This window comes from Serinus canaria, chromosome 4A (assembly GCF_022539315.1).
Source record: "Serinus canaria isolate serCan28SL12 chromosome 4A, serCan2020, whole genome shotgun sequence".
Taxonomy (NCBI): domain Eukaryota; kingdom Metazoa; phylum Chordata; class Aves; order Passeriformes; family Fringillidae; genus Serinus; species Serinus canaria.
The window spans coordinates 5,974,229-5,999,486 of record NC_066318.1 but is presented as its reverse complement, the minus strand read 5'-3'; the positions used below and the strand labels follow the sequence as shown (position 1 = coordinate 5,999,486).

The following is a 25,258-nucleotide window of genomic DNA, read 5'->3' as shown; positions in this document are numbered from 1 at the left end:
GGCACTGTCACACCCTGTGTGATGCATGTCAGGACACCCCAATGTGGCTGTACCCCCCAGCATGGCCATCTAAAGGCTGGTAAAAAAACCAAGAGGTGGCTCCTTTTGGCAGAAACTGAGTGAGGCAATGCCAGGTGCAGGCTGGCCTTGAGGGGTATTTATGTATGCAAGGGACAGGAGGGTCTCCTACCCAGGCAATGAAGGAGTGAAGGCCCTGGGAAGGTGAGAAGATTTTAATTAGCTTTTATCAGGAATTGTGTTATAGAGATGGCAACACAGGTGGCAGAGAAGGGGCAAATGCAGGAAAAGGCCAGAGAGGGGGAAGGGGAGCTGCCATCCCCAGGGCCTGCAGCAGGACAGGCAATGCCAGTGTGGGCAGGACAGGGGTGCCTGGCCTGCCTGGACAGCTGCCAGCAGCACCAGGATGGGCCTGGCACCTCTGTCCCAGGAAGAGTTGCAGGTGCTTGCCAGGACAAGTGTGTCAAATGAAAATGGCTTGGAATGACAAAGATCACATGCTGCACCAGGAGGCACAAAGTCCATGTACAGGAGGAAAGGCAGAGGTGTAGACACAGTCACACACACTGACACCACCCCCCAAGATATTAGCAGTGAAACAAAAAGATCTCATTGATAAGCAGTTGGAGTGCAACTACAATAAAAATAGCATGAAACCCTTCCTTTAACAAGCTGAAATAAGGATAATTCAGCCTGGGGAAATAAAAGACTAGGTGGGAGCAGTTCCCCCCACACCAAGAGGGAACATGCAGCCCCTCTCCCTGCCCATCAAAGGTCAACTTGGGAAGGGGCTGAATTTGTCCCAGGGAAGGAAACCCTTCAGCAGCAGAGCATTGACAGTGCCAAGCCAAATTCCCCTCTCTCTGGGCTGCAAGGCAAGGCTGGGCAAACACCTGCCCATGCAGGTACTGTGGCTGTGTGCTGGCTGCCTGGGGGAACAACCTGATCACCCCAGTGTACCTGGGAACTACCTGGGAGTTAGCTGGGAAAGTTTCCCACACTTCCAGCTTGCTCAGCACAGTGTGGTACAGGTCTGGTGGGTCCCAGGCTCCCTCTTGCCCTGGTGGGAACATCCCAGAGTGGCTCTGTGAGACCCCAGAGCTCTGCAGTTCAGACCCTCCCTCCCTGCTGGGCTGGGCTGGGCAGGGCAGCACACGAGGGGGCACAGTAGGTGTACAGCAGTGCAGGCACAGGATTAGCTTGTCCCACGGGTCAGGGAGAGGGTGCTCCTGTGCTCCTTGTGCAAGCTGAAGGCCCTCTCCCCTCATCCACAGGAGCACCTTGGGAGAGGTACCTGTCCTAAAGTCCAGTGTGAGGATTCATTCTGCAGCTGCTGAGACACACAGAAGGGAACAACTGCAGCCTCATGACATGGGCCCTCAGCGGGCAGTGGCACAACACACCTTCCTGATGAGTCAGGAGCTTCTGAGCTCTCTTCCAGTGAGGACTCCAGCACCCCGCAATGCAATGGTCCTACAGCTCATGGTGCTCACACCCAGGGCCACACGTGGCTGTCACTGTGGCTCCCCAGGAGGATGGAGTGCATGGACACCAGGGGCCTGAGCCAGGAAAAGAATTATCACAGGGAGAAAGAATCCAGCCCCAAACTTACAGGGAATATGTCAGTGCATAAAATGTTCCCTAGCTGTTTTTTCCCTTTGCTCTACAGGAAGAGCCCAGGAACATGTTTCCTGGCTCCAGTCACAGAACAGCCACTGAGTTTGACCCTGCACCACACACAAGGCTCAGATCCTGCTGCCAACCCAGCAGTGCCTGCGGTGGATCTGTGCTACTGGTCTGGGTCAGAGTTTGCCAGCCCATGCAGGGCAGTGTGGAGCAGGGGGGCCACCAGCAGCCACAGCCTGCCCAGCCACACCTGGGAACTGACACCTGGAAATGCCAGAGCAACTCTGCTGGGCAGCCAGAAGCATTCCAGGAAGGTCCTTACAGCCAGATTCCAGGTTCCTGTGTCTGGAAGGGAAGAACATGCCACCCCATTTCACTGCCCCCTCCATCTCTGCAGGAGCTGCTGATTTGGGTCCCGTGAGGTGACAGTGGAGAAGCTGCAGGAGGGAGCACAGGAGAGGCTGCAGCTGCAGGGTAGCATGGGTGCATCCATGACCTTTCACCTCCCCAGGGGAAAGTGCTGCTCACGACAGACAACATCAACCCAGTGTCCTGACTGCCACCTGCAGTGTCCCCACTGCCACCCGCTCGGGTGCCAGCCTGCTCTGTGCCCACACAAGGAGAGAGCAGTGTGACTTAAACTCTATTTACAACCCAAACACGTTCTCTTGCAGCGCATAAGAAGTGCCTGTAAGTGTTCTGTTTCACTCCCATACCCTGCACATGAAATGAGCTCTGCCTCCCACACAGACCCCTGGCACCCTGGCAGATGGAAGCTGCTACGGAGACATCAACGCCCCACTGCTGTGTCAGGAATAAGGAAACCTCAACCCCAGCAGGCACATCAGGGCCTGGGTGGGAGGAGAAACACAGCCCAGGCTTCTTCACAGGGAAGCTGGGGACCTCTTCTTGAAAAAGCAAAACAAATCCTCCCCAGCAAAACTGAAGGGAAACATATTCCTTTCACCACGGAGAGTTTTACATCTGCTCTCTTGCTCTCCCCATCCCACACTCCCTTTATTCAACCTCTGTCATTCCCAGCAGCCTTGCTTGGTTGTTGGAGCTTTGTTCCTTCCAGCCAAGAGGAGGGACACTCCTTTCCTTGCATGGCTGTTTGCCTCAGACCCCTCAGCTCCCAGGAGGGGCATTTACATGGCAGAGTTCCCCCCTCCCTGACCCTGTGTGTGTTTGGAAGCTCAGCACCTCTGCTGCCATTACATTTGGAGGCTGACTCATTTCCAGTGGGTTTCACCCAGAGACTTTCCATAAAGGAAACAAGCCTTGGAGGGGCAGGCTGCAGTCTGCTTCACGTGGCTTTAAATACAACAGCCCAAGGAACAGGCTCTACTTCCTTCCCCTTCTGACAGTGGCCGAGAGATCTGACACCAGCAATGTCACGCTGTGGCCACTCTGCAACCACTGCCTGACAAAAGCTGGTTTTCTTTTTTTCCCCTATGTGCAGCCGTCGGGAGCAGCCTGGAAAAGACCCGGTGCCTTGTGCCCCACTCCATGAATGCCCTGTGCTCCTGCCTGGAAAAGGCCCTGTGAGCCAATGGGCAGCCCCAGCTCCTCAACCCAGGCAGGTGGCCCAAGTGCTTTGTCTGATGGGGCAGGGTGAGAACCTTGGGGGTTGAGGATGCTATGCTGTCCTCCTGCAGCCCCCTGTCACCCCCACAGAGTCCACTCACCTTGCTAAGCCAAGAGCAGATTCATGTGAAACGTGCAGGGTTTGGGGCATTAAGGCCCCCTGTGCTGTGGATGCTGAGTGACTCCCAAAGCTGAGCTGGGGGAGGGCAGGGATTTAACACAGCTCCAGGATCACTAATCCCCAAGCAGATGTGCAGGGAGCAGCCCTGCAAGGCTGCCCAGGGCACAGATGGCCATTGTTTTCCATTTGAGACACATCCAGCAGCCCTTTTTCCCAGCAGTTTGCAGCCTGGTGCCTTTGCAGGGCAGCGTGGGGCAGTTTGCTCCAGTGCAGCGAAGGCAGCTCTGGGAGCAGCACCCAGAGCTGGGCTCACTGCAGCTCTGGGAAGAGGGACTGGCTGGGAGGTCAGCACCACGCTGCCTCCTCCCCAGCACCTGGCAGCATGGAGCAGGCCTGGAGCCATGGAAAACCTCTGCAAATTATCCGCTGAATTGGGAATGTGAAACTCGACCCGTGACTGTTCAACATCATAAAATAAGCTGTGGAAGAGCTGCCTGGAACCTGGCTCCTGAGGCTGCTTAAAAACCATCAGGCAGGCTAATTCCTAGAGAGGGAGACTGTTCCAATTACTGGAAGTCGGCTTCAAAAAGCAGAGAACTCACCAATATTGATCTCATCATCCGTGAGCGTGTCACCAATGAAGTCAAACTGGAAGGACTGCAGAGTCTGGGAGAACTTCTGCACTGCTGAGGAGTATCCTGGAAAAGGACAGAGCAAACAGCTGTGGGTTTCTGCAATTGTTCTACAGAGGCTGCATGTCCTAGGAATTTATCCTGAATGGAACAAGACCAGAGGAGGGTGGTTATGAAAATCCACAGGCACTGGGAATTTCAGTGCTACAGAAAATGCTGCAGCATTAATAACCCTCAGAGACTGCAGAGAGAATTGGATTTGGGTTTTTTCTCTCTCTGAAAAAGCTTCTGCAGCACTAATGGATGCACCACACCGTACAACAGCTGATCAATGGCCTTGTGTCCAGCCACAGACAGGAAGGGACACGCTTTCCTGCAGGAAAACATTCAGGAGATACTCCAGGGCTCTGTGTGCCCCAGCACAGCTCCTTGGAGCTCAGGGGCTGTTGGACAGGCTGGCCACTGTTCACAGAAATTGCTTCATAATATGAGAGAAAAATCTGTAGAGTCAGAAAATAAATGCGAGGAAAAAGGCAGGACTAAAAATAACTGTTCCTCTGTGGGGTCATGGACAAAGACAGGCCCTAAGGGAAGGACAGTGCCACAGAGCACACAGCTGAGCCAGGGGCCTCAGCTGGGCTTGCCTGGGCACTCACAGATGGCCCTGGGACCTGCTGCTCCTGCTGGTGAGGAACAGTCTGGGCTGGAAGCAAAGAAATTGCCTGATGTTTCCTGTGGCTCAGTCCAAATTATTTTTGGACCTTCCAGAGAAGTTTCTGGCCCAAAGGATGCTTTGTGTCTTTGCACTCTGTGTGGCTGCAGGACGTGTCTGGATGGCGTCTGCTGGCATTGGCAGAGGGGCCCTGGGACGTGACAGTGACACCAGTACAGAGCCTGACCCAGGGCCAGCAGGGACAGCACACTCACTGGATTGACCACATCATCCTACACAAAGCTACAACAATTCCTGAGATACAAACAGAAGGAGGCTGCACTTGCCTGACCTCAGAGAGTAGCATGTAGGCGACAAAAAGAAAAGCAAAGGAATAACATTAGCCTCTGATTTACATTGCTGCTTCCCCTAATCTGGGACTCCAGCTATGGGCACAGTCCCAGGCTGGACTCCTTTGTGGAAGTGCACAGAGATGGCACTTTCAGAAATTCATGAAATTATATGTGGGGAAGATGTGATGGCACAGACCTCATGGGCAACCAGCTCCCACCACTGCTTTGCCAAACCAGCACCATGATTGCTGTATGTAGGAACTTGGTGTACATGGATGGGTTTTTCTGATTTGGAAATAAAACTTACTACTGGGGTGGCAATCATGGGATGCTCTGAGGGAAAAATTGGACAACACTGAAATGAATGTTGGGGAAAAGAAATCAAATGGTCTGTGTGGGATGCTGGCAGGTCCCCAGACTGCCCTGCTTTTTCTGTCCCTAGGTCAGGAGCTCCTGACCCTCCCCAAGGTCCCTGGCAGGCAGGGGTGGGGGGACTGCTGGGTCCCCAGTGCAGGCTCAGAGTGCAATCCCTGCTTCTCCCTCAAAAGCCTCGTTCAGCAGCTCCCTCGATGGGTCAAACCTTGGCTCCTGAATGGGCAGATTCAGGCCTGAATGTCGCTATTTAGCCCCAGCTGCCAGGGGCTGGAGCACGTAAATGGGTGAACTCTCGCACAGAACGATGTCATTGACTTGATGGAAAACCTCAGCAAATAATTCCCCCTCAGTGCCCCAGTGCTCGCTCAGGCCAGGCTGGAGGCTCATTCAGCCCTTGCTCAGGGGAATCTTTGTTCATCCCGTGCAGATCCCCATCACCATCACCGCCCCTGATGCTGCTGTGGCCCCATCCAGCCCCTCCCCTGCTGCTGGTCACAGGTGATTTTCAGTCCCTCCCTCCAAACACCCCTCCCAGACCAGTGTGTGTCCTTGAGCACCTCTGAAAACAGCAGCATCCTGAGCCAGCATCTGTCTCTCTGTCTGTCTGTCCCCTCCATGGGTGCTGGCTGGGGGCAGGTGACAAGGCACCATGGCTCCAGTGTACCCCTGAGCATGGCAGCACACACAGGTCCCATGGGTGGTACCTGGCAGGGGCAGAGGGTCTCCCTGTGCTGTGTGTTCCTGTCAGCCCAGGAGAGAAGGAAGGAGAGAGGAGGGGGTGTGAGCCAGTACCCTGCGTGCTTGGCGGGCTCTGGAGGAGCTCTTAATGGAAACCAGGCTTCTCCAGACCAACACAACTCGACTCCCACACGTCGTGATCCTTGGCTGAACATTGGCTCCTGACAGAGCTCCTGTGTGCATGCACAGGACAGCATCACTGCTGCTGCAGCACTGCCACAGCCCTGGGGTGTGAGTGGGACACAGCAGGGGGCTCACTGACTGCTGGCACCATGGGAACAGAGGATGTCTCCCCTCGAGGGCTGTGTCCCTGCAGGGCCCAGCACCAGGCCCCGAGGCAGAGAATTGGTGTCAGTGCTCAGAGACTCCGTGGGATGTTGCCCTTCCCTTGGTGGCACCTGAATGGCATTGGTGACAGTGGTGACACCCCATCAGGCAGGACAGGGGAGCTGGGGAGAAAGGGATAAGCCATGGCCACAGGAAAGAGCCTTGACCACAGGAAGGAGCCAGCAGGAAAAGATTTGCTGTGGAAAAACGGGGCTCCATCCCACGCTGGGAGAGATAAGTCTGTATTCTCCTTGTTTCAACAGTCGGAAATGTTCCCCCCCCAATAAAAACACTTGTTTGCCAAAGGCTGCTGCTCTGCACCCCCAGAGCCTGGCAGGAAGGACAGCAGTGCAGGGCCTGTCCTGTTTCCCCAGCACCAGGGCCCAAGGATCAAGGAATAGTGCCATGCTCCAAGCTGGAATATCCCTGCAAACTGCACGCCAAGGCTCAGCACTACCCCACAGACCCTGCTCAGCCTGTTTCCATGGAAACACACCAAAATGAATTTGATCAGGAGTCCTCAAGGACTCCTCTCCCTTCCAGCATCAGGAAGCAATGCCAAATATCATCATTTGTGGTTACAATAATTTACTCTCCTAGTCAAAATGAAGTTCCATCCCTGCACAGAGTGGCCCCAGCCAGGCTGCAGGGCACCAGTGCCAGCCATGCCAGCCTCAGGAGGCACACAGAGAGCTTGAGGCTGCATTTATGTGTGGATAAAAACACCTCCAGAGCCAGCAGCTCTGGAAGGATGTGCCTCACAGCTTGCTCAGTAAGGACCTATGATTCTCACTTCAGCCTTTGACAGCAACCACAGGTAACCCAAAACCATAAACAAAAAAGTGCTGCTACCACTGCAAAAGCCACAGGTCTCTGACAAAACACAAACACAAGCAGAACCCTAAACTAAGCTGTGCTGCTGCTTTTTCCTCCAATGCTTAGAATTTAAACCAGAAGGAAACCATCACCACAGAAAAGAACCATGGGTGAACAGGGTGAGCAGACACAGCCAGAGAACGGGGCACAGAGGTGCCGCTCGAGGGTCTGCAATGCTTGAGGTGTCACAGGTGCACATCCTTAATTAGCTTTACTAATTGCAACCCAGGTCACATCTGTCTGACTGCAATGGTCCTCTGTTCCCAAGAGAGGAAACCATGCCCCTGAGCACACAGAAAAAGAAGTGGCTGTGACAACCAAGTGGTGACAGCTATGGGGACCGGCAGGATCCTGAGCCAGGACAGGAGGGCCCTGCCTGGGCTGCCTCATTTAACACCACAGGGAACAATGGGACATTGGGTGTGGCAATTGGGGCAAAATCCAGCCTGATTTTTAGAAATAAACACTTTGAAAACCAACAGAACATCTCCAACTGTGCAGGAGAGTGGGTGTGGAGGGCACACATCACATTGGTCAGGGCCAGAGTACCAGCACCCTCACCCCTGTTATCCACACCCCAACAGCCCTTGTTTATATGACTGTTGGCTGTGCAGCAGCTGGTATACAGCACCACTCTGCTTCTTCCTAGGAAACAGCCAGGTGGGAATTGCTGCTCCTCCAGAAGCTCAGGGGCAGTGGGTTCCCAAGCAGTGGGTTCAGCAGCCCTTTGGCTAATCCCCATCTCATGCTGCTCCCAGGGAGCAAATTAAGGAGGAAAAAACAAAACAAAAATACCGTCCCTCAAGTTCATCATCTTTGCAATCACTGGCCAGTGACACTTTCAGTGCAAAGGCAGTCCTGAGTTTAATCTGATCCAGCTGAAGGCATGAACAGCTGAGCAGTGATGGGGCTGCAGCATCCCTGCCCTGTTCCTAGGAAGGGACAGGATGTCCCAGCCCACACTGGAAGGTGGGAAGTGACTTTCACTGGTCTCCCTGCCTGCACCTACACATGGACAGCATGGGGAAGAGCAGCCAGGAGAGATTTCCAGGGGGGAAAAGGCAATTCCTGAGGTTCTGCATGTGCCAACCCACAGATTGCAGTGCCAGAGCAACTCAGTCACAGCTTCAGCCAGCCATGAATAAAACCCATAGGGAAAACACAGCCTGGGTTTGATTGTGGCAGTGCAAATATCCAGAGCAAAGCTAAGCAGGAGCTCCATCTTTGCATTTTGCTTTCTTATTCTCCAGCTTGAAAACAGAACTATCAAAGCTGGTCACACACTTTCCTTTCAGATAAGCAAACAAAAGACAATAAAAGTTCACTCTGCCCTTAAACAAGGGCATTTTAAGACATGGAAATTTTCGGGTTGGGATCTCAACCCTGGAAATCCATTTTTGTCAGGGAAACGTTGCAAGACCCTGCTGAGGACATAACTATATTTCCTACCAATGGTCCCTATGGATGATTTTCTCCTCCCTGGTGGAGAGCTGTGCACGGCATACATACAGCATGAGAAATTCTTCTTTTCCCAGCATGCAGAGAGATGGCTGTAATTCCTAAGGGGAAAATAATGTGCCCATTGTTACCAACTCCCACCAAAGAATTCCCCAGGGAGCTGCATCACTAAGGAGAGAGAGCTGATCACCATCAGTACCCTGAGGAAGAGGGTCTGGACAAGGTACCCAACCAATAGCTTCCATGGAATTCTCTTGCAGCAGAGTTTTAGGAGCCAGTACACAAAGTAAGTGGCCAAGGTGCCAGACTCTGCTCCAAGGTGTTGGATTTACACTGTGTGTACCACCTGCATGAAGCCCCCAGTCTCTGTCCCACAAAAACACCTCAGCCTGGAAAGCCATGAGCTCCCCCTGAGGAGCCCAGATGTGCCATCAGGATCAGGAGGAATGAGCCCTGACACATGGAACACTCCCAAATACACCACAGCTGCCCAAACACCGAAACATGTTAATTTTCTCAGATGGGGATACAAATATAACCTTCCAGTTAGCCTTCCAGGCAGTCCCAAATCCACACAGGATCCTGCAAGGAATGCAGCCCTCTTGGTGCTGCACAGAGGAGAGATGCTCACCACTAGGGAATCACAGAGTGGCCCAGGACAGGCAGTGACTGGCAGTGACCCAGGGCGAGCCGTCCGCAAGTGCCCCTGAAGGCTCTGTGGGGACTCAGAAATCCTGACACATTGGACAAAGGCCATTTTTCCCACACTGACACGGGTTTTCCACTTGCCAGGAGTAAGTGGCTAGCATGAAGTGCTAAAAATAATTTGCTATATTTAGCTGTGCTTTACAAATCCCTTGTGAAGGAATTGACTGGATGTCTCACACTCTGTCACACATTTACCTCTCCTAATCAGCCCTTCATTGACTGAGTTTTTCATAAGCTGCTGCTTCCCTTTCACAGCCAGTCCAGCCCAGGCTCCAGGCATTAGAGCAGGGCTGTGCTCCCAGTAAAAGGACATTTCTCAGTACCTCTCCCTGACCAGTGACCTTTTGCTCTGCAAGTTGGTTACCTGCCCTCTGGACCATCACCTCCACTTACACATCCCCCTCCCACTCTCCCCTCACCCTCCACAGTTTCTGTTTCCTGTCCTAAATTTCAATCTTTTATTCTCATGAATTCTTCTCCTTGCCCTGCCAGCCTTATAAGAAGAAGTGCCCAAACGAGCTTGACAGGTTTATTTTCTTATTTACTGTTAAATTAAATACCCAAAGACCCAGACAGCAAGGGTTCACACTCATCACATAATTCTCACGCCTGCTTTATTTCCCTCATTGCCTGAAGGAAACCAGCTCTGCCGAACCTGCCGTGCCCCAGATGAGCTGGTAAAGGTTATGAGGCTGCACCTTTAACTGCTCAAGGCAGTTAAACACACAGAGGGGCTCTTTCCTGGATGCCTGGAGCGCAAGGAGATCATGGGTCTTCTCACCAATAGCTTGGAAGTTTGGCGACATATCAGCCCAAAACCCCAACCAAAACACATAGCAACCAAGCAAGACTGGAAGGACAACAAAATTTTGGGGTATATTGGTCTGTTTTGGAGAAAACTGGGAGGGAGTGATGTGGGATACAGCTTCTGGGAGAAGGATACACTCTCACCCTCCCTTGGATTAAGTTATCCAGCATCTTCTTCCTAAGACCTCCACAGTGACAGATCCATTGATCCAGAAGAGAATAATGCAGCAGACGATGCCTTCAGAATTTCAAGAAAAGACATGGAGCACACCATTCTCCCAGTGACACTCACTGGCTTGTACTGGTTTCCTAGACAGCAGCACTTCAGGCTGTGTGTTTAATATTTTTATAAGGGACAGTGTGTTGGATGAATTATTTTTAATGATTTTTGCTTCTGCAACACAAGGGCAGCACAGCCTCCTGCCTGGCCCAGCTCAGCCAGGGCACCCCCACTCTCCCCATAGCAGCAAATCTCCTGCTGGCATCAGCAATTCCCTTAGTGCTCCTCAGGATGAGCCATGGCTAAAACTGCACTTTAGAAGCCTGAACTTCTCAGAGATTAGGTTTTTTTCCCCTTTGCCATTTTGCTGGCCTTTCAAATCAACCTTGCAGCCCTGCAAAGCTGGAGAGCTGCTTCAACAAAACTGGGAAGAGACACAGGGCAGCCAGCCCAGAACACGTGGCCAACTGAAATGAAGTTAAGAAAAGATGAGCTGCCTTAGAAATCAGAAAAAGTGGTGAAATGCACAGTAAGAAATAACGCAACTGTTTTTTAAACAGACACTCCTGGGGTTGCAGAGGCAGAGAAGAGTCACAAAGGACAAAACGCTGTCACAGCTCTTTGGTTCACCACAGACCAAGCCCAACCACGGGGCTGGTGCTGCCACACCTGCAGGAATTTCAGACCAGCTGGTGTCCCAATCCGACTGTCAGCACAGTAGGGAATTGTGGGGCACAATGAACCCAGGTGTAGGAGGAACAGCCACAGCTGGGGGACAGTGCCTGCCTCCATGGGCACTGGTGCGGCTGCTGGAAGTGGTGGCAGCTCCGTCAGCGGCTCCCAAACCCTTCATGGGAGGCTCCAAGAGTGGCGGCACTCTCAGCTTTCCTGAGAACTCCCAACACAGAGGCTGCTGGGTGCAGCAGGGATGGCCGGGTGAGCCCTGGGGATGGCAGCGCCGGGTGAGCTGTGGCTGTGGGTGACACTTTGGGGCTGGAAGCCAAGCAGGCAGCCAGCTGGAAGCAGAGTGAGGCTGGCAGGTGGCTCTGGCTGCTGCACCTATTTATACACCTGATGTGGGACATCACTGTCCCACAGAAGGCAAGTCCCCGCCTTCAGAATACAAGCCTGGGGACAGTCCTCGGGCTGGGGAACAAAGGACAGACTCTTTTGAAAAATAAAAATACACGAAGCTGAGCCATGAAAAACAAATGGATTCTGCTCTCCCTTGGGAGGAGTGAGACGTCAGGGAGGGGCAGCAGCCGGTTTCCCAGGGGCATCAGAGGAGCAGCAGAGATCCCTGCAGTGCTCCGGGCCACCCAGAGCCCCCGGCTCCCAGAGCAGCCGAGCAGGCTCCTGGCACGGAGCTCTGGCGTGAGCGGCAGAGGGTGTGCTCCAAATCCGCGGCTCCCCGCTGCACAGGCAGGACGGACACGGGGAAAACAAACATGAAAACAACGGACTCTTATCCGGGGCAGAGCACGAGCAATCCCCACGGAGCCGTCTCATGATCTGCAGAGCCCGCACACGCATCTCACTGCAGCCCCCCTTCCCGGGCAGGGCAGGCTCCGACGGGCGCTCGCTCCAAGCCCCGATGATTTCAGAGTTTCCCTCGATAAGGGCGCAGCGGGGCTGGGCAGGGGCCGGCTGAGTCACACAGCACGCCAGGGAGGGATCGCCGGAGGTTTACCAGCGATCCGCAGGGCTCCGGTGCGGGGAGGAATGCGCATCCCTCCGGATCCAGTCTGGGAGATGATGCCAGCGTGGACATGGCATGTCCTGCACCAGCTGGCATCTCCCGGGAGGCTCCTTGGCACCATCAACCTGACCAACACTGGGGCAGCCTGACCAGCACATTTAGGGGGGCTTTGCCAAGAGCTGCCCCCACTCTGGGCACCTCTGCAAGGACTTGGGGGTCTGGCTTTGTGCTTCCACATCAAAGGGTTCCCCAATGCTCTGCGAGTCACCAGTTCATCCTGTGATGGAACAGGAACGGACTGTGTGCCTTGTTCTCCATTCTCACAGCTACAAGGTTTAGTAACATTAATAAATCTATTCTTGTTTTAAACATCCCCAGGCTCTTCAAAATCAGGCTTGGCTGGGGGAACAGGCTAAAAAGAAGCGAGATCAGACTGAGAGAGCAACTGACTTCTGGGCTGTACTTATATTTATAGACTTTATCTCAGGCTATTCTGCTGCTCTTATCATCACTTGAACAACTCATGACCGCACGTTCACCTGCATGGAGAATTTGGTGACAGGAAAGGACAAGGGGCAGACCATGTTTGAATGTGTCCTAGCAGAAAACAGCCAGCACAGCCTGGGATCACTGCTCCCAGTGCAGCAGCTGTGAGACACAACACAGGCCAGTATGGACAATGCACCATCCCCAGAACAGAAACAACAAGGTTCCAGAAGCTTTCTCATTCACACGCGTCAGATCCTCAGACGGAAGCTTTATGTGTTTGGAAGACTCATTTAATGCTGAGTAAGGAAAAATAACTGCTGCCTCCTGAACTTCTCCAGCAGTTCCAAAGCCGCTGCATTTTGGTGCTCAGTACCTGTAAATAGTGCTGACTGCTCACCAGAGATTTTTTTCTATGAACCCACAGTTCTGCAAACCTCTGTGTTCCTGCCAGGCAGTGCCTCACAGCCCCCACAGCAGCACCTGCCCCACTGTCCCTGGAGAATGGCCCAAGCTGGCACTGCAGGCTCTTCCTGCAGCCCAGATCCATGGCTGGGCAGCCAGGGATGAGTGCCAGAGACACGCTGTGTGGGCAGGAAGATGCAGCGTGGCCAGGATGTGCCACAGGTGTCTGGCTGCCTGCTGCAGCAGAACAGAGCAGGCACATCACTGTCACTCCACAGAGCCAGGCTGGCACCCAGCAGGACAGAAAAGCCTGGGGGCAAGCACGGGAGGCCACATCTGTAGTTATCAGTGTGCCACCAAAAGCATTAGGAATAAAAGGATAAAGCCAGAAAAGCTGAGTCCTCATACAGTGACTCAAGAGGAAACTCTTAGGTCAGCAGCAGTGCTGCTGTGAGCCGAGGGTTGTGAGACACACAGAACATGGATAACACCCACATCCTCCCAGGGAAGGAGCCAGAAAAGGCAGTAGAAGATGGATGAAAAACTCCCTGCATGCCTCATGTGCAGCACAAGAAAAAATATCATTAAACACATGAAAATGATTTTGCCTCTTGTCCTGGCCCCTGTGCTGCTGTAGGCAGGCAAGTCCTTGGGAAGCATTTCTGGGCTGGAAAAAGCCATCACAAAATATTGCACAGTGGTTTAAGCTGGGCCAAGGCTGGTCCAGAGCCCTCCCACCAGCCCCTGAGCTGGCAGGGACAGGGCTGCCTTACTGCTGCTGCCAGCCACCCCTGCCCTGGGCTTCCTAAAACAAACCCAGGCCTGGGCACACCTGGGCATGCATGGAGCAGCTGGAACCAGCAGGAGCCAGGGGGAGGCTGGGGAGCTCAGGACTGCAGCAGGGAGGGAGGAAGGGACAATGAGCCAGGCCTGGGGACATCATGGCACAGCCAAACCATCCTCAGCCACTGGCAAAGCAAACCCAACAGGGACAACCTGCCCAGCCAGAGAGCTGCTCCAGGAGGAGCAAAACCCAGCAAACCCATCCCTGAGCCCCAGAACACGGGGTGGGATCTGCCTCACAGCTGGATCTGGTAGATCCTGTGCTGGCCCCTCATCTCTCCTGCCTGCGCTGAGGATGCAGCTCTGGCGCTGGGGGTGAGTTGGCTTCTGGGAGGGTTTTTGTTCTTTATTCTGCTATTGTGTTTTAGTGTCTGGTTAAAGCCTGTCTGGTTTAGATTTGCACCAAGTGGGGCCCTAGTCCTGTGCTCAGAGCTCGGAGCCCAGGAGCAGGAGCTGCTCCATCAGCAGCTGTTGGCTGCAGAGATCCCCTGCGCCCAGCTGAGCTGAGGATGCCTGCAGGGTGCAGAGGCTCCCAGGGAGAGCTGGGCTCTGGCTATGGGTGTGATTTAAGACAGAGCTGGGAAGTTAGAAGACAATTTTACAAGTTACCAGCTGTAACTGGTGCCCTTACTGGCTGAAATCCCCAGTGAGGATGGGGAAGACCAGCAAGGAGCCAAGAAGAGATCACATTATTGCTGGAGGAGAGTGATGTGTTTTCCAGCAGATCATTTCCCTCCTGCTCCTCACTGTCTCATGGCTAAGCTGTCTTTGAGGGACAGGACACTGTCACTGCAGCTGTGCCTCCCAGCAAAGCTGATGCTTGCCTGGAGAGCTGCAGCCTCTCCTGGTGTGGGACAGGCTCCTTCCTCTTCCCCATTTTCTAGAGGAGCTTTAGGGTTGTTTGGACACAGTCCCCTGGATCTGGCTGTGACATGCTGCAGGAGCAGATTCCATTGCCCCACAGCCTTCCCATGAAACAGGACATGGGGCTCTGGGGAACTGGGCAGACAGGCCACTCTGGGTGGCTTCAATCCCATTAAAATAACCTGTTCCAATGTTTCAATCCCATTAAAATAACCTGTTCCAATGCCATGCTGCTTCCCACACACCACAGCACTAAACCCCCAAGCACCACATCCAACAACAGCACAGAAACCTGTCCAGAACAGGTCTGCCATGCTGGGGGACACAAGAGTTCCCTGAGGGGACACAGTTCCCACACACAACACTGCAGGACCTCCAGGGATGATGATGATGATGATGATGATGATGATGATGATGATGATGGTGGGACTTTCCTGGGTGTCCGAGGAACCCCATTCATGGGGAAAAGCTCACACAGTCCCTACACATTCCTTTGTCACTTTATCCTTCAGGATGAAGTGCTCACAGTACCTGGGCAGGCTGGGGACTGCCAACACAGTCCCAGGCACTCTGCAGAGCTCCACCATACACAACATTTGCATGAGAACTCACAGCTCTTCAAGCTTCAAAGACAATTTTCACAGCACTCACAGGTACTAATGAGAAGAGCTTCCATCTGATATTTCTCCAACTCCATTTGATATTTAATTGGGAGAGAAGATCAAAGACCAGGGGAAATAGGTGGTTTTGCATTATCATACACACAGCTGAGCACAGTGAGCAGGAGAGATTAAAGAAACCCACACTGCAGCACAGAAAGAAACTGCAGTAAAGCAGCCATTCTTACAGCCACAGTGATGCCATGGAGTCACAACCTCTGACACCCCAGTGGCCTAGAGCATGTGCCCTGAGCAAGGCCCCTCTGTCCCACCAGTGCTGGCCATGGGGAGCTCTGGGCATGGACAAGCTGCTGTTGGAGCTGAATCCCCAGTGCCCACATCAGGTCCTGATCCTGGCCAGCCCACGAGGATGGGCATGAAGGGACAGACACCTCCCAGTCCTTCTCCCTGCCTGACCAGGGACAGGCCACGGTGGTCTCAGCAGTGTGTGTGGGACCAGCATTGTCACTTGGCACTGCCAGTGACTCTCCATACTGCTGCCACAAAGACCAAGGGATGCAGCCAACTTTACAGGAAAAATAATTTCCATTTCTGACTGAAAGTATTATTTCCTATTATTGGCTTTCACACCCAAGACTGTTACAAATGAACAATATTATTCTCTGCTTTAGTCAGTTTAATTCCTCACGTGGCAATACCGAATTCTTTGTCCCCTTGTGGTGTCCCATGTATCTGGGACTACTCAGCTGCTGGGGGGATGTCAGTTGACAAGAGAAAGTACCAGTCTCAAAGGCAGCACTGGTGGGGCTGTGGCTGCTGGATGACCCTCCAAAGGATATGGTGGGATGCAGACCCCTAGAAGAGCTTCAGCCCTGGAATTTTTTTTGTTCCAGCTGGTGACACATCAGTTGGGTGGAGGGAATGGAACCAGTTTCCCTCAATCCATGAAAGGCCAAAGGAGTTAAAAGCCCCCTAAAGAGCCCCCCTCATTCGGGTAACCTGGCCTTGGACACTTCCAGGGATGGGGCAGCTTCTGCAGGTAACCTCTGCCAGGGTTCACAGGGAAGAATTTCACCTCATTATCCCATCTAACTCTGCTCTCTTTCATGTGAAGCCATTCCCCACTGTCCTGTCACTCCATCCCTTGTCCAAAGTCCCTCTCCACGTTTCTTGTAGGCCCCTTCAGGTACTTCACCCTCTCTCCTCATTGGATCTCACTCTCCTGATGGGACCACCACCACTTTTGCATCCCAGCAGCTGAGGGCACCTCGCCCCACCCTGTCAGGGGGCACAGAGGGACTGTCAGCCATGGCTGTCCCAGTGGACATTGGGATCTGCCAGCTGGCCGTGAGGAGACCATGGCCAGTGAGTACCCCAGATTCCCACCCACAGCTCCACATGGGTAGGATTCAGATATATATCTATTTTTTTAAGTTACCTGTTAACTAAACACAGGGAGCTGATGGAAGCCCAGGCAGGACCAGCACCTCCCTGGCAGCCTGCTGGATCATCTACAAAAACACCCCACAGCATTTCAGGCAAGAAATCCTCATCCCTGGGGGTTCTCAGTGCTGTCTGGGTGTGCTCTGCTTTCTTCTGCTTCTGCCCTTCCTCCCTGGCCAGTCTCCCTGGGCCGGGTCTGCTGACCCAGCGAAATCCCTCACATCCCTGTGCACTACAAACACTGAAAAGGGAAATGGTTTTGAACAAAGTGATGAAGAAAAACATTTCCATTAGCAAGCGGATTTGTTTTAATCCCTCTAATTTCCATTTTGTTGGGGTTTTTCTTTGCCCTGTGCAGAGATTTGAGTTTTTGTATCCACGTTAGGTCTTACAGCCCTGTGATGTCGGCAGTTTCAGTCACACCAGCTTTTGTCTCTGCTGCTTCCAGATGGGCAAACACGGGCTATTCCAGCCACGGCCTCAATAACAAGGAAGCTCTGAATTATTCTGAACAAAAGGGCAACATCTAAACCTATTAACACCAACTGAAACCAACCAGCTGGCAGGAAAACCGTGTGTGACCAGCGTGGATTGTCTGGGCCCCTCCACTGCCCCCATGGATGCTCTGCTGGCCTGGATTCTACTGCATGGATAACAGCAGAGAATCATGGAATCATCTGGATTGGGAAAAACCTACAAGATCACGGAGTCCAGGAGGGCATGGGAGACAACACAAGGAAGGTGTGTATGAAGGTGGATCCACAGCTGTGGGGAGGGAAAACAAATCTAAGCAGTCAGGACAGTGTCAAACACGTGGGACTCGGTGGTTTCCGATGACACAACCTGGCCCAGGTGCTCTGGTGATCTGTCAGCACCTCTGAACAGGCGACTCCCGCAAAGTCAACATTGAAATCGACATTTCATTGGGAAAAACGCTCACCGCGATTTGAAGGATGACAGAACACCGACAACAATGGGAGGGCTGCCAGCAGGGCCCCTCTCAACTCACGGGGGTCCCGCAGGGTGAATGGACCCGCCCCGCTCCCCCCGCGCCCGGGAGATGCGGAATAACGGAGCACCATCCCCGAGCGGGCATCGCCGTCCCCAGACGAGCACATCGATGCTGGCAAGGCTCGGCCGGTGCCAGCCCAGCGGGACGGCGGATCCGGCCCGGCCCTGCCTGGGGACAGCGGCGGGTGGCCCCGGGGGTGGCAGTGCGGGGACACGGACACGCCGAGGGTGGCGGCCCGGGGAAGGGCAGCCCTGCCCGGAGCGATGCAGGCACGGCCCCAAAGCGGCTCCAGCCGGGGCTGCGGGCGATGCCCAGGGAACGGGACACAGCGCGGTGACCGGCCGAGCCCTGCCCGGACCCCCGCCCCTCCGGCTCACCGCGGATGGCGGCGATGAGCGCGTTGCCGTCCTTGATCACCTCCTTGATGAACTTGTTGGTCCGCTCCAGCTCCTGCTCGTAGCACTTGAGGCGCTCTCGGAAGTCGGGGCTGTCCAGGTAGCAGTCGCTGAACTCCAGCGGCGGGTGCCCCATGGCCGCGGCTCGGCCCGGCTCCGCCGCGCTGCGCCTACGGAGCGCTACCGCCGCCGCCGCCCCGGGCGCCCCGAGCCGCCGGCATCCCGCGGGCCCGCCCCGCCCGCCCGGCCCCGCCCGCCGCTCCCCGCCCGCTCCTGCTGCCGCGCCTCGGCCGAGCGACCCCCGCCCGCCCGCCCGCCGCGCTTCCGGCCGCGCCGCTGCCGCCGGGAGGTGTAGTTCGGGATGAGCCGCCCGGGGCCGCCGCCCGCCGGCCCGGCCCGGTTCGGTTCGATTCGGTTCGGTTCGGCCGCTCCGCGCGGTGCCGGCCGCGCTCCGCTCGGGCCGATCTGGGCCGGGCGCTGCCGCCGCCCCCCGGCCGCTCCCAGCGCGCCCCCTGCCGGCGGGGCGGCGTCAGGGCGCGGCCCGCACGCGTTGCCATGGACGCCCTGGCGGCGGCGCGTGACGCGACGGCGCGCGGTGATGAGGTCAAAGTGGCCTCCACGTCGCCGGGATAGCCAAGATGGCGGCGGCGGAGGGGAGCGGGGCAGGGGGGACCTTGGTGAGTGCGGCCAGCGGGGCCCGGGGGGAGCCGGGACCGTCGGGAGGGGAACCGGGGAGGCCAGACTGCGGGCGGGCCGGGGGTGTTCGGGTCCCCCTCTGTCCCTGAGCAGGGCCGGGCAGCCGGTCAGGTGCCGGGCAAAGGCGCAGCGGGGTCTGGAGGCCTGGGCGGGCGGCGGCTCGTCCCAAGGGCGGGGGCCAAGGAAAGCGACAGGGAAAGAAGAGAGGAAAGGGGATAGGGTCGGGCGCAGGGCCGGGGGCTGCCGGCCTCCGCCGTGCCCTCCGTGCCCCGCCTGCCCAGCGCCTGCCGCAGAACCGGTCGGGCCGTGCCCTGTTTGCCTTCGCCTCCGGGCACCCCGGAGCTTGGCTCGCCCGCCGGCAGAGAGGGCTTCAGCCTGGTTAAACCTGGTCCCTGAGCAGCCTCGGTGTGTGCCCGGGCCGGGGGTGTCCGTGCACCTCCCCAGAGCTGTTGATGTTAAATGTTATTGTTAATTTTAAATGCGGATACTCGGGAGTGGTGCGGCTGTGCAGCCCTCAGGCATCACCTCCCTTGAAACACGACTTTTTACTTCTTCTAGTTACTGCCGGAGTAGAGCACAGAGGGTGGGTTCTGGGGGTGGCAGGGGACAGGCTCACACACACCTGGCTCAGCTCTTCAGGCCACCACTGCTCACATCGGGCCGAGACAGTCTGGCCCTGCTGCAAAGCCTTTTCTTTATTGTATCCGTGAATTCTGAGCAGCTCTGTCCATCCCCAACCCATCCAAAGTGCACACAAGCATGTTTGTGTTTGTTCCTAAAGGTTTGTGCCCATTCAGTTCCCAGGTCTGGCAGATGTGTCCATATCCCAGGACATTCCAGTGGAAGGGGAGATCACTGTCCCTGTGGGATCTCACTCTCCTGATGAGGATTACTCCACGCTGGATGAGCCAGTCAAGGACACAATTGTGAGTCTGAGCCTGTGGCTGGGGTAAAACTCAGGTTTTCTGGTGGTTTTGGCAGCTGTTGTGCAAAACCTGTGGTTTTGTACTTCAGCAGGAATTGTTTTAGAACTCATCATGTAAAACAAATTCCTGTGGGTCAAAAAGTGTCTGAATTATGGCCCAGAGTTTCTCTGTGATCCTGAAATCAATGTGAGGGCAGAGGCCTCAGTGGGAGCTTGTGAGAAACTCTACTGACTGAAGGTGTTTTTAATTTATTCTCTTTTCTTAGGGGAGCAAACAAGTTGTTGGTTATATTCTGGTGTTATTAAAAGATACAATATTGTGGTTGTTAAAGAAAAGGATGTGATGCTGTGGTTGTTAAGGAGTGCAGGAAAAGCAGTCATTGTTGCAGAGGGTGCTACAGAACTTGTTGGGTTGGATCCTCTCCTGATTTGCCATCCATGTTCCTTTATTTCTGTCTCTTTGCTTTAGCTGGGAGCTGTAATTTTTGCGAGGGGATAAATGAAAGTGTTTTGCTTTTGTTTCAGATGAGGGACCTGAAGGCCGTTGGGAAGAAGTTTGTCCATGTCATGTATCCCAAGAAGAGCAGTGCCCTCCTCAGGGACTGTACGTGCTGGGGCCCTCCTGACCTGCAGGGGAGGGGCATTCAGGAGGGCTGAACACCCTGGGCAGCTGGGGTGTCACCAGGGCTCTGTGGCAGGGTGGCCTGGGCCAGGATGGGTGGAACTGGGAGCTGTAGCAGCTGCTTGTTCTTGAGTGAATTTTATTATAGATTGTGGGGTAAGATGCTGAATAAGAAAATTGTAAAGCAGTGAGATGTGGCAAATGGTACCTTGGGAGTTGGGCATTCCCAGGGAAAGCAGAACTGAGATGGTTCTGTGACTTTTGTGATGTGTTTTCCCTCTCCCTGCAGGGGATCTGTGGGGCCCATTGGTGCTGTGTGTGTCCCTGGCTCTGTGAGTATTCCGGGGGAGTCTGGGGTTTTGTAGCCCAATGCATGAGGGAAATGAGATATTCAAAATTACTAATTAATGTGTTAAGATCTATTTCATGTGATCCCTCTCTGTTTTCTGCAAGCGCTGCTTGGTTGAGTTCTCTGATAAAATGTGTTTGTGGCACTTCAAGCCCATTAGTACCTCCTGTCCCTAAATTTAGGATTTAAAGATGAACTATTCCTGGTCCCCTGGCCTCGGAAGGTGTCTCAGGTTGTCCTGATTCAGCTGTGGTTCCTGCATCCCATAGTTATTCCAGGATTTCTCTAAGGCTGGTTTGTTCAATCACACACTACTCTGCTGCCTTGAGAGGTACCAAAACTTTCGTACTTTAATTTCCATCTCAGCCTGTTGTCCATTGCTTGATTCCCTTCTGAGTGCTTTCACAGCCCTCAAAACAGGGAAACAAATGGACTGCAATCACCTCAGTTGAGCCACAACCATTTTCCTTTCCTGTGCAAAACTGATGATGTAATGAAAATAAAAAATGGATGAAAAACTATGGGCCTGCAGCATAACTGGGGATCGGTGTTGGGGCTCCTGCTCTGGCACCTGCTCCAGTCTGGGAAAACTCCATCAGTGCTGATGCCTCCATTTGTCTGTTCCCCAGTGCAGCTGTTTCTCCCTGTTCCCCACTCCAGGATGCTACAGGGTGGCTCTGCAGACAGCAAGGATGATGGGGGGCCCCAGTTTGCCGAGGTCTTTGTCATCATCTGGTTCGGGGCCGTTGTCATCACGCTCAACTCGAAGCTTCTGGGAGGCACCATGTGAGTGCGGGTTTGTTCTGTAGAGGCTCCCTGTGCACAGAGCTCTGCCCTGCCTGGCCTCACTGCTGTTTCCCTGCTGCTGTCTCCCTGTGCAGCTCCTTCTTCCAGAGCCTGTGTGTGCTGGGGTACTGCGTGATGCCGCTGACCGTGGCCATGCTGGTGTGCAGGCTGGTGCTGCTGGCGGGCGCAGGCACCGTCAGCTTCATCATCCGCCTCATCGTGGTGGGGGCCATGTTTGGCTGGTCCACCCTGGGTGAGTCCTCCCTGTGCCTGGGGAGCTTGATCCGTGTGCATTCCCTGAGGCAGAACCAAGGGGTGCTCTAGTCTGAGGTGGCTCTGGGCTGCTGAAGGGCTGTAGAAATAGTTCTTCCAATCTGAAGCTGAAGGGCTGTAGAATTAGTTCTTACAGTCCCTGAGCTGGCAGAGGTTCAGCCTCTGCTTCTGCTCCTGATGATTTCCATGGTCATATGCAAATTGCCTTGGGCAGCGGGATGATGATTTAGTATTGAACTCTGTTAGACTGTTTGGTGGTTTATTCTCTGATTAAGTTATAAATACTATTAGAAAATGCTGATTTTATAGAGATGCATTTGCACGATTTCTCCTGTACATCTGGCTCTCATTGTACAGTGTTAATCAGCATTTATAGACAGTCTGGTTGGGGCTTGGAGCAGCCTGGGATAGTGGAAGGTGTCCCTGCCTGTGGCAGGAGGGTGGAACTGGAGATCCCTTCCAAGCCAAACCATGCTGTGATTCCATGAGTCTATGACTTATCATTCTCTACGATAATGGAAGTTGCACTTGGTGATTACAGCCGTTGGTTTGAGCAGTGGTTTTATTTTCAACACAACTGCAGTGCAGATCCTGGCTGTGAGGGGGCTGTTAGGGTTGTGCTGCTCCTGCTTCACAGGTTTTGTGTCTCTGCAGCATCCACGGCGTTCCTGGCAGACAGCCAGCCCCCCAACCGCAAGGCCCTGGTCGTGTACCCCATCTTCCTCTTCTATTTCGTCATCAGCTGGATGATCCTGACCTTCACCCCCCAGTGAACACCATCCCAAGGGACTGCTACACTGGCTGGACTTTCTCATGGACGCTGCAGTGAATCCTTGGCTTTATCTCTTTCTAATTTATATATAGGGATACTGTAAAAAGGCAGGTTGTGGGATAAAGCCAGAGAGCTGCAAAAAGTGCTCATTTGTGTGTCCCTCTTTGTGAAAGATACTGAGGTCCAGCTGCTGAGGGGTTTATTTAGCCCTGTTCTGTACTGGTGTTAAATAAACAGTGCCCACTGGGACAGGGATTGTTCCATCTGAGGGGAGAGTGGGAAATCCTGGATTTTCAAGCTGCTGGGAGATTAAGTTTTTGCACGACTTGGCAGATATCCTGCCTGTGCTTGGATTCTCACTGAAGATAAAAATGCCTTACCAAACCATAGAACTTCACTGCAATCATGTGTGGAGAGGAAAGAGATGTGTCTGACTCCTTTTCATTCCCTTCTAGAGTGATGGGATGTGCACCCAGGCATTGTGGGCTTGGGGCTTTCCCAGGAAAGGAGAGTTCAGTCAAAACTCAGCTGGATCCCTTTTCAGGGAATGGAGCTGGTGGCAGGGAGTTGCTTTTGCCCGTATCCATGTGTTGAGTGTGTCCATCCCTTCATGTGGCAAGAAAGAAGGTTCCAGTTTGGTGCCTTCAGCACTGCTTCTAGGAGGGGACTGTGGGCTCACTGCAAGTTGCAGACCTATGACCTGAAGGAACAAAGCTCAGAGTCCCGCAGAAATGCTGAGACTGCTTTGTAGCAAAGACTGGGCTCTTACTCTGCATTTGGGAAGTACCATGAATGTGTATGTATGATAAAAACAAGGGGTTCTGTGCAGAAAGTTGAGGTTTTGCTGCACAGGCTGTTTGGGTCTGAAAAGCCATACCAGGGCTTGGCCCCCAGAGTGTTAAAACAGCTTGAAGGAAGAGAAGTAAATGGTACTGGAGGTGTTGGGTGCTCTGAAGCAGGATGTGAATTCTGCTCACACCTGCCTCTGTGTGACTGTTCCTTTGGTTGTTCATGGAGACAGCAAAGAAATGTGTGCAAATGTGCATTTTGTTCCCTTGTACTTCCCATGAGATGTCAGATACTGTTCTGTGGGGTTTTAATTTTGCTTAATACTTTAATAAAAGGGAGGAGGCTCCACCAGTCACTGCAGGTTCATTGTGTACCTCTCCTGGGTACAGGAGTGCAAGAGTCAGGTGCATTTTGGCACAGACATTGGGGGGCTGGGACTTGTTTTTGGAAACTACAGAAATGATTCCTGTTGTCTGTTGTGCTCAGTCAGCAATCCATGAAATATCTGGGGTGAAAAAGCTGCTGTAAAATGTCCTTTTTCCTACATTTGTGCAGACAGACTGAAACTGAGGTCTGTGGGTTCTGCTGAGGTGTGAATGTGCCTAATTTCTACTTCTATGTGCAAGAGCAGTCTGTAAACACTGGCAGTGGGTGGGAGTTGCGATGGAAATTGCTGAATTTCAGATGAAAAGTGCAATTTTGCATTAGTGGATAATGGGCTGCTGTGTGTGGCAGGGCCTGGCTGTGGCACCACGGGGCTGGAGGGGAGCTGTGGTGGTTTGTAGACATGGGAACCATGGAAAGGGGAATTTTTTAAGCTTCCATTAAATTATTGCTGGTATGGAATGTGGTTTTTCTTTTAAGTGTGCAGTTTTTCATTCAATTAAATGTTCAGCTTTTTGAAGCTGAAAAGAAATATTCAAGGGAAGTGAATGTTAATGTTGTTGATGGCTATGGTGGGATTCCTTGAGCCAAATCTTTCTGTCCTACAAGAATTTAATCACACTTTCAAAGAAATCCTTGGATTCTCTCTGGATCTTGTGACTTGAGCTGCTGTTCTATCTCGAGAATAACTGGAGTAGCATTTAATTGATCCAGTAATATTTTCAAATTTTTTACATGACTTCAGAAAGTCAAAAAGCCCAGACTGGGGTTTGTTCCTCAGCCACCCTGACCCCCTGAGGTCCTGCAGAGCCCCTGCTGTGACAGAACCACAAGGGCACATTAAACACAGCCAGACCATTTTGGTTCAGGGAAACAAAATGCCTCAAGCTTGTTTAATATTTGCAGATGCTGGAATTAATGCAGCTGATTGATTAATGCAACACTTTAAAGTGCTGGGGTCACCTGTGAGTGCTCCCTGAATGTCCCTCATCCTGTCCAGCCTGGTGGGCAGCACATCCCTCCCAAGGGCCCTGCAGGGGACTGATCCCTGTCACCACAAGAGAGGTTTAATTTGTGCTGGAAATGTCTGTGGTAAGAACTGTTGTGCTTTCCAAAGGGAAAGGCTTTTCCTTCTTGTTTAAAGCTGCTGGGGATGGGTGACAAGGAGTAGCAGCTGTGTTGCCTATAAAGGAGTATTTGAACTGCTCTGCAGAGAAATGGCTGATTTCCAGTGCACAAACCAGGCTTTCTTTCCTACTAGGATTTTTTTAATACTGTTTATCAGCAGAAGTTGTTATATATGTTTAATTCTGATCTATTTAATACCAATAAAAAAGAATTTTTTTTTTTGTTTTAACTTGAAAAATTCAAACAGGCTGAAAGTCACGTGGGCAATG

General features: G+C 53.3%; 2 protein-coding genes across 3 annotated transcripts in view; one reads left to right on the top strand and one right to left on the bottom strand.

Moving 5' to 3' along the window:
• OPHN1 (oligophrenin 1) overlaps nucleotides 1–18,452 on the bottom strand; it is a 50,162-nt gene extending 31,710 nt beyond the window's left edge. For both annotated transcript variants that reach the window (XM_030228799.2, XM_030228800.2), the window contains exons 1-2: nucleotides 18,248–18,452; nucleotides 3,955–4,050 (exon numbers count right to left, since the gene is read on the bottom strand). In XM_030228799.2, the coding sequence (XP_030084659.1) occupies nucleotides 3,955–4,050; nucleotides 18,248–18,401 (250 nt within the window). In that variant the 5' untranslated portion in view covers nucleotides 18,402–18,452. The remainder of the gene's footprint in view (nucleotides 1–3,954; nucleotides 4,051–18,247) is intronic.
• A 397-nt stretch (nucleotides 18,453–18,849) lies between these two features.
• YIPF6 (Yip1 domain family member 6) lies at nucleotides 18,850–23,828 on the top strand. Its single transcript, XM_030229040.2, has 7 exons — nucleotides 18,850–18,942; nucleotides 19,759–19,887; nucleotides 20,412–20,490; nucleotides 20,798–20,840; nucleotides 21,518–21,643; nucleotides 21,739–21,896; nucleotides 22,571–23,828. The coding sequence occupies exons 1-7, from the start codon at nucleotides 18,904–18,906 to the stop codon at nucleotides 22,687–22,689; spliced, it is 693 nt and encodes a 230-aa protein (XP_030084900.1). The 5' UTR covers nucleotides 18,850–18,903; the 3' UTR covers nucleotides 22,690–23,828.
• The last annotated feature ends 1,430 nt before the right edge of the window (nucleotides 23,829–25,258 follow it).

What these genes read in the sequence shown, in the direction of transcription:
- YIPF6 (XM_030229040.2), top strand. Translation starts at nt 18,904, where the DNA reads ATGGCGGCGGCGGAGGGGAGCGGGGCAGGGGGGACCTTG. An exon ending in CTGTGTGTGTCCCTGGCTCT is followed by an intron (nt 20,841 to 21,517) that starts GTGAGTATTCCG and finishes TCCCCACTCCAG; the next exon opens with GATGCTACAGGGTGGCTCTG. An exon ending in GTTTGGCTGGTCCACCCTGG is followed by an intron (nt 21,897 to 22,570) that starts GTGAGTCCTCCC and finishes GTGTCTCTGCAG; the next exon opens with CATCCACGGCGTTCCTGGCA.